The sequence below is a fragment of the Phlebotomus papatasi genome, chromosome 2, assembly GCF_024763615.1.
Source record: "Phlebotomus papatasi isolate M1 chromosome 2, Ppap_2.1, whole genome shotgun sequence".
Classification (NCBI taxonomy): Eukaryota; Metazoa; Arthropoda; class Insecta; order Diptera; family Psychodidae; genus Phlebotomus; species Phlebotomus papatasi.
Window position 1 is genome coordinate 15,150,406 of NC_077223.1, and position 8,452 is coordinate 15,158,857.

At 34.6% G+C, this 8,452-nt stretch overlaps 2 protein-coding genes across 2 annotated transcripts in view; both read left to right on the forward strand.

Moving 5' to 3' along the window:
- LOC129802736 (liprin-beta-1) overlaps window positions 1–4,447 on the forward strand; it is a 34,952-nt gene extending 30,505 nt beyond the window's left edge. Inside the window, 2 exon segments of the mRNA XM_055848780.1 lie at window positions 86–531; window positions 3,416–4,447. Of these exon segments, the coding sequence (XP_055704755.1) occupies window positions 86–187 (102 nt within the window). The 3' untranslated portion in view covers window positions 188–531; window positions 3,416–4,447.
- A 42-nt stretch (window positions 4,448–4,489) lies between these two features.
- LOC129800255 (testis-specific serine/threonine-protein kinase 3-like) lies at window positions 4,490–5,567 on the forward strand. Its single transcript, XM_055844523.1, has 2 exons — window positions 4,490–5,032; window positions 5,098–5,567. The coding sequence occupies exons 1-2, from the start codon at window positions 4,490–4,492 to the stop codon at window positions 5,452–5,454; spliced, it is 900 nt and encodes a 299-aa protein (XP_055700498.1). The 3' UTR covers window positions 5,455–5,567.
- Window positions 5,568–8,452: the final 2,885 nt, after the last annotated feature.

The window sequence follows — 8,452 nt, forward strand, 5'->3', positions numbered from 1 at the left end:
TGATGATAATATATTATTTCTTGGTTTAAGAATATTAGTCTAACTGTCGTATTTCTTTTGCGATATTGGGATAACAAAAAAAAAGATGAGGAATCGACCGGGTCAGGAAGTCGCAGTCGGGTCAGAGGCTGCCTCTCATCAGCAAATTAACGATTCACCCACATCATCCCGCAGCTCAGCGTCCTAGCATCGAGCTGCGGCGTCGCTACCGATGTCGCCGGCACGTCCGCCGCCCGGTGGGACGTCGGCGTCGGTACAGCGGAGCGCCTCCTTCAACGCCACTTGTACGGTGCCGATGAAGGTGACGGCGCCGCCAAAAGTCAAGAGTTCAGCCTCCTTCAGCAACTGCAGCCTCATTGCGCGCGTCACAAAGTCCGGCCAGCTCAATGCTAACGTTGTCACATCCTCCATCCTCAGACTCGCAGGAGAATCAAAGGCGGCTACTTCTAAAACGCCAGCGGCTCAGCCGCCAGTTCACGTGCAGCATCAACTCACGCCGCCGCCGCAGACGGACTACAAAAACAGTTTCAGGTACTTGATTTTATTGAAATATTGCATCTCATATTCCCTCGTGTCCATCTCCGGCTTAGCATTAGTTCGATTCTTTTTATAAAACTGAAGCGATAGGAAATCAAATTGCCAGTTATGACTAGATTTCCCTCAACGCTACCGGCCAAAATCCCAAAGAGATCCCAAATGGATCGAAGTTCCGAAAGCCAAAATCCTGAAGAGAAGAGACTGGGGCAAAAAGTCACAAAACGGATATTTTATTTTTTTACAAGCTACTCGAACGCTTCAAAAATGTCTAATTAGCGCAGTTTTATAGAAAATTTACCACTCTACAACTTTGTGAAAGTAATTTTCCTCTATTTTGTAAGGAAATACTTTTATCGAGCTGTTTTCTAAAAGGTAATTTTGTGACTATTCTCAAAAATGCTGGGGCAAATAGTACCAGACATTGGGTATTATCATATTTTGATTCGCTTCATTATAGGCTTCCGTAAATTTGAAAAAAAAAATACCCAGAGGACATATTTTCATAGAAAATTTATTCATCTACACCTTTGTAAAACACCGTTTTCTCTGCGAGAAAAGTGAGAAAACGAGGGAAGTGCTTTTCAAGCTATTTTAGAAAAAAACACAAAAGACTGCAAATCGTTTGAGCAATGCAAACAAAAAGCGGCGAGACATGCGATAATGACGTTTCTTTTCACCATGAGACATCAGAAATTGCTTCGCTTTTTTGTTACTTTTTGCTCCAATAGTTTTTGTTACTTTTTACCCCAAGTGGCTATTTTTAATAAAAGGATTTCTGGAGAAAAGAACTTTTGTGAAATTCTAAGATAGATAACGGATTCGTATTCAAAAAATCCAAATTATTTAGAAAATATTCAACAGTGCATCAATTTTGCAAAATAAGTAGGTAATAATTGATATCTTTTGCAAGGAAAATATTTCAAAAATAGGGCTAAAAATTTCGATATTTTTTATTTTCTAAATTCCTTGTTCGAATTCTAAGAAATTTACGACATTGAAGAAGGTCTATGGAGGCTATCTATAGAAAAAAATTGAGCCGCTACCTTTTTTTACCTTGAAAGATATTGAATTTTGAATTTTTCGATTTGTGACTTTTTGCCCCAGTCTCCTCTACTCAAAATCTTGAACGGGATGAAATCACTTGAGTGATAATACGTGGAATATTTTCTCAACACACCGAAAATTTTTCTTTACTTCCAACAGCTATGTTGGAAGTAAAGAAAAGTTGTATGTTTCACATAAGTTTTAAAAGATATTTTCTCAGAAATGTTTAGGAAATTTGCTCTAAAATAGGTACTTCATATTTCTGGAAAATTACAAAAACGAACAAATGAGGCATTTCGAGTGACCAGAGCGCGATGTCTTAGATGAACAAAATTGTAGTCCTAAGTGTTGCCTATCGCTTGGCGTCAATGAATTTTTATTATTTTGTTTAGTTTATTTTATACAAATTTTTAAAACCTCACTTTAAGACAATTTTTTTGGTAATTCTTAGAGAAACTCCAATTTTACACCCTGAAGGAGGTGTTTTACAAAGTCTTTTGTTATTATCAAAATTGAAGCACAGCTAATGAGCTTTCTAACGGATACACACTTTTTAAGTTCTGTTCACTAGAACCTGAGATATAACTGATAATGTAAGGCAAAGCAGAAAAAATATAAAAGTATTAATAAAAAAATGTTACGTGTTGGAGCAAAACCAAGACTAGATTCTTAATCAGGGGACTTGACTCTATCAAACGTACCATGCGAGATCTCTGTTAGTAAAACCGTGTTGCATAGTGTAATACTTAAGGGGTTACGTGGGTCAAAATTGACAAAAAACAGCAGATTTTGTTCTAATTTCTTTTCAACATAATAAAAAATATAATTAATTCAAGCTCTTAGGCATATAAAAGTACAACATTGAAAATTTCATTTAAAAATGTATCCAGTGGGGCATGATTTTTAGAGACATTTTTGAAAAAACATACTTTTCGGTGGACAAGATTTTTCGAAAATGGTTTATCTGGAAACCAAAATCCAAATATTTCCTGTTACCTGATGAGTTAAACTAGTCATTGAACCAAGGAATTTAAATAAGGTTTCAATGGCTAAATTTTTAAGAATTTTATATGAAAAATTTTGAAAATATAGGTTATGTTAATGCTGTATTTTTATATTCCTAAGAGCTTAAATTAAATATTTTTTAATATGCTCAAAAAATTGAGAAATTATCATATTATTACAGTCTTCTTGATCCACGTAACCCCTTAACTATCTTGAGAATGCGTAAATGAGAAAAGGAAATATATTGTGTTTTTTTTTTGTGTAAGAAATGTAAGAATCTGCGCTCATTTTCCTGAGAACCATTGAAAAACATTATTTCATTTAATTAATCGTCGAATAATTGCATTTCAACTCATTAATAACCATACATATCATACTACGAACAGTTTACATAGAACATTATCTTAGTTTCTGGTTTTTAAGGTAGGGCATTGCCCCTCAATGCCCCCCCCCCCCCCCAGCGCTACGGCCCTGAGCACTATTAGTGCATTATTGAACGTTAATCATGATCTTTTCACCGGGGTTGATCGAAGATAATTTGTTCTTCTAATCCTTATCGATTTTTCGAAAGCTTTCGGCAGCATCAACTTCAATTAGTTGTGATTCATATTTTCGAAATCTTCGGGAATTGGTCTAAACACTCATTCCGAATACTATTTTATAAATTTATCTTTTCCTAAAAAAGCCTCTTACTGACTGATCGTGTTTACGAGATTAATATTTAGAACTTAAATTAAAATTTAAGTCATTTACGACGACTGTACATTAGATTATCATTCAAAGTATGGAAACTTCTTGAGTATATGTCACTGAACTTTTGTGTTTGCAGATATGGAAAGTGCGTGGATTACTACGTGTAAACCATTACGCATTGACGACTTCACTAAAGTGTATTTTGATCACTTTTAGACGAGGAAAAGATCGAAAGGAAAGTATGTAACAAAAAGCATTGATGGCTATACAGGAATTTTACAAATACAAAACCTTTAAAGAAAAACCAGGTGATATTTCTCGAATATTTCATCATCAATTTTTTCAGTAATTTCATTGCAGTGGAATTGATGATGAAAAATTCGGAAATTTCGCTTAAAAAAAATCAAGAAATTTGTTAAAATGGTTTCGATATTTAAATTGTAAAATAGAAGAAATTTCTCTGGGCTTCTCGGACGAAACAAGCCCAAAGAGAGATGAGAAAAGTATTGATGAAAAAAAAAAACTCAAGTTTGGACCATTCTAGTGCCAAGAATATATTTACTTGTTGAAGTAAAAAAAAACTTTCTACCATGTTGGACGTTTTTTTTTAAGGAAGACTTTGCTCTTGATAAAGACTTTTTACCAATTAAAAAAATATATATCACGTTTTCTCACACAGAATTTAGGATCGCTGTAAATAATAAAGCCCATTCATTTTTTTGTGTATTGTGTTTTTTTGCCTATTTTTTTTTTTGGTTCTTAAATTACCAAAGACAATATTTCAGAAAATCCTTTTTCTTCATTCCTTTCACAATATTCAAAAGAACCAATTTTTAATACAAAAAAGTTTGCTGGACAAGAACTTTAATTTCATATTTTTTGCCCTTTTACAACACGGAAAAAATGTATTCTAATGCGAATTCATAAGTAGTTATTAAACGGAACATAATTGCTATAGAAATAATAAACTAATCTTTCACTTTTTGTCAGATTTAGAAAGGAATTATACTTACCATTTAAATATCATGCACACGTTATGTGTGCGAAAGTATTTGATAAAGTTAATCAATTGTATTAATTTATTGACAGAATAATATTGATTAAAAAAAAGGAAAAAAATTGATAATGTAATAATAACGTTGAAGGAATAAAAATATATATAAAGAAATTAATTTTTGAATCCTAGTTTGCCTTCCAAATTTCACGAAAAATGTCTGGATCCTCCTGCAAAATTCCCAGTGAATCAGATTCCAAGGTAACTCTTGGACCGCCAATTCTTTCGGAAATAGAACACAAAACTTTGCAACTTCATGGCTTCCGGATTGATGCCCTTCTGGCCACAGGTGCTTTCTCACGCGTCTACCGTGGCTTTCTTCGAAATGGTGACCATGAAGAGGCTTTGGCTATCAAAATTGTGGATTTACGTGATCCTCCGCGCTTTCTTAAGCGTGAAATTGACATTTTGGCCTCTATCGTACATCCCCATATTGTCTCACTACATACCCTTTTCGTATCCGACGGTGCATGCTTCATTGTGACGCGTCTAGCAGCATCTGGAGATCTTTTAGACTACATAATAAAAAATGGAGCAATACCGGAGTATAAGGCCAAGTTCTGGACCAAGCAAATTGCTGAAGCAATTCAATATCTTCACTCCCAAGATATTGTTCATCGGGATCTAAAGTGCGAAAATATCCTATTGACTGAGGAGCTTCATGTTCAGCTGGCAGACTTTGGCTTTGCAAAGTTTCTGGTAGGTGTTTTTTTTTTGTTAGAAAAATATTGTTGCAAAGAATGTCCTTCACAATATTTCCGCAGCCACATGGTCAACTGAGCCATGGATATAGTGAAACTTACTGCGGCAGTATGTCTTATGTTGCCCCAGAAATCCTCCGTGCGCGCCCCTATAAATCCAAACCTGCAGATCTTTGGTCTTTTGGTGTGATCGTGTTCATTGTACTCAACGCCCAAGTCCCCTTTGATGCCCCATCCCTTCAGGGAATTCTACGCTTACAGCTCAAACGTGCATATAAGTTCCGTCGAAGTTTACGGAAGCATATCTCGAGGGACGTCAAGAGCCTTGTGGGGCATCTACTGCAGCCAAAAGTGAGAAAGCGCTATACAATTGAGGAAGTCCTGAGATCGCGATGGCTTACCCTTGAGGAACCGTATTAATCAAAGTGAGTATTATTCTTTGTAGAAAATTTTATGTCTCAATAACACTGACTGAGAGAAATCCGAAAAAGTTAAAATAACATTCCGGAAATGTTAATTTTACCCTGCAGTATTGATCCAAAATCGGTGTAAATATTACCCTTTTTATGTGTATTGGGGGTTAAAATTACCCTTTTCATGTTAATTTTACCCTTGAAAAGGTGTAAAATTAACTTTAAAAAATGTTGATATATTTCTACACCTAAAAAGTGTTAAAATTATGAGGGAAAAAAGTTAATCGCACCCTCTTTTTTTTCTCAGTGAATATGAACCAATTGATTTCTAAGAAAAAAATATTCTGGGTAGGTGATATATTTTACTGCTCGAACTTAAAGTAAGGGTCCCTCGATTTTTCACCCCCCAAAATTTTCAGTTTCCACCACCCGGAGATCACTTTTTCTCAACAAATCATCGCGTTTCGAACGATTTTGAACTGTCCGTCCGGCTATCTTCAGCTCTTACAGGTAAAACGGTTAGAGATAGAAAAATGGATCCTTTGGGGGATCACCCTCCATTAGTTCAAGTACGAATCTACCTAATTTATGTAGCGCTACAATCCGAAAACACACAAAAAAATATTTTGTAAAATTGTTCGTAAATGTTTGTGAAATCCTATGGAGGACTTACGAAATGCTCGTGAATCATATAAGCCACAAACAAGTTCGTAAAATTTTGTACTTTTTTAACAAACATTGTTCGCAAAATGATCATTTGACAAACATTTTTTGTACTTTTACAAACATTTGTTCGTAAATGTTTGGACGGGAATTCAGGATAATTACCTTTAAGTAAATGAGATGAATGGGAAATGTGTGTAAATGCGTGCGTGAGTGGAAGAGTGACTACAATGATGTACCTGGAATAGCATAAATTATGATTAGTGTGAGCTTATGCTTCCATCCGGGCTCGTTGGAGCAAAATTTTCCTTTGCTCTTCCCAACGGCTACGGTCGCTCGATGAGATACAATGATGCCCGCTGGGACAAAGAGTTGGACTGGCAGAGGACTTCTTCCAATTAACACAACTTTCTCACTTTTCTCACTGATTAAGAATTCACGATATTTCAAGAAAACTCAATAATTTATTGACTAATTGAATACTATAAATTATGATACTTTATTAAATTAATTTTAGAGGAAATAGTTTATTGGCATTGAGCACTGATAAAATGATAAGAGGCAAAGAAAAAGAGTAAAGAGTAAAGAGGAGGGATTGGGTCAGTGCACTCTCTTAAATAGTTGATCAGCTGTTGGTGATCACCCGTTAATTAGATTGATAAGAGAATTGAAGGGAAATTTAATGATGGCTGCGCTATATTGAATGATATTCGTTGATATGATACTAGCCAAATTATTTCGCGCCAATATTTTAAATTATAACGATTATTCTATTCGTTGTGCGCGAACAATGTTCGTAAACACACAAAAAATGTTCGTAAAATTTTGTCATTTGTCCGTATTTGTTCGTATTTTTTATTTGTCTGGCACGCACTTTTTTCACCTGCAAAGAACCCATAATTACTTAAATTTCATCTGAAAACACCTTCACTGTTAAATGAAAACAAGTTTTTTTTTATGAAAATTTCCTCAGCTGACAGCTCATTGGCTTTGCAAGTACCAGAAGAAAACTCAATGGATGGCGCTGTTCCCCATAGGAACAGTTTGGAAAACTGTTCACAATTTTTATTTTAAAGCTTTTATGCGTAAAAATTCAACCAAATTGAACTTTTTGTGATAAAAGCACCCTTTTTTTCATATGGAGTTGAAAATTTTCTAACAAATTTCTTGGAAAATTACTCAATGGAAATGGCCCATTAAGGAATAGTTTTATGGGAATGTTTTTGCTAACAGTAAATGTCTTATATATGAATTATTCTCCATCCTGAGTACGGTATAATACTGGGGTTCACTCCCTATTATAAGTTTGAACGTTAACTCTTTCGCGTCCCACTTTTATTCAGCAGATGAATTCATGTAAAATTGAGTTTTTCCTAATGCTTTATGATCAAATATAATAGTTCAGAGAGGAAAAAAAATTTCCATTGCGTTAAAACTCGGAAAAACCCCGGGTCATATATGACCCTGTTGTCCTCAAGGGAAGTGTACATACATTAATTTGGCCAAAATCATGGCAAATTGGATTGTCTTAATGAACACTGTACTCCTGGTGTTCAAGGAATCTTCCTGGTAATCCCTTGAACAGTCACTGTCACAATATTTTGAGTGGTATTTGGCAAAAATAAACTTATGTTCACACACAATACAATTGTACAATATGAGACGCTTGCAGAATACTCTAAAATATTGCAAAATATGTTATAATTCATCAGATATAAGATGAAATGTCCAGGAGCAAGATGTCCCACCTGCATTTCACAAAGAAAAACAATGTCCCAACTACATTTCGCTATAGGTTTGGGACGAAAACACAGTTACCCTTGGGGACAATAGGGTCATATATGACCCGGAAAATTCTACACGCTTTTCTGGAAAATTGATAGTAGTTTATTATATAAAAATATGCAATATACAATCTTTGGATATTCTATTTTGTGTTTCTAAAGAACTTTTTGCTGAAAAAAATAAATTAATATAAAAAATTTTGAAAAAGAAAAGTCATTTCACAAAGTTCGAAATTAGTGATTTTTGATCTCAAATATTTTCTTTTCCTGAATATCTGGAGTCTTGAGAAAATTAGCCAAGAATCTTGCATCCTTCTATTATGATGTCGTGCACAAACCGCTAGATTTCAATTAATGTAAATAGTCAAAAAAAATTGTTTTTTCCCTGGGTCATATATGACCCTAATGACGCGAAAGAGTTAAGGAAAACTAGGGAACTATTAAATAAGGGATAATTGTAAACACTAAAGCCGTCTTCAGACTAGTGGTTTAGCCTAGTTCACGAAGGCCTCAAAATTATACATAGCATCCGATTTAATGAGTTTCAGAATATAATGG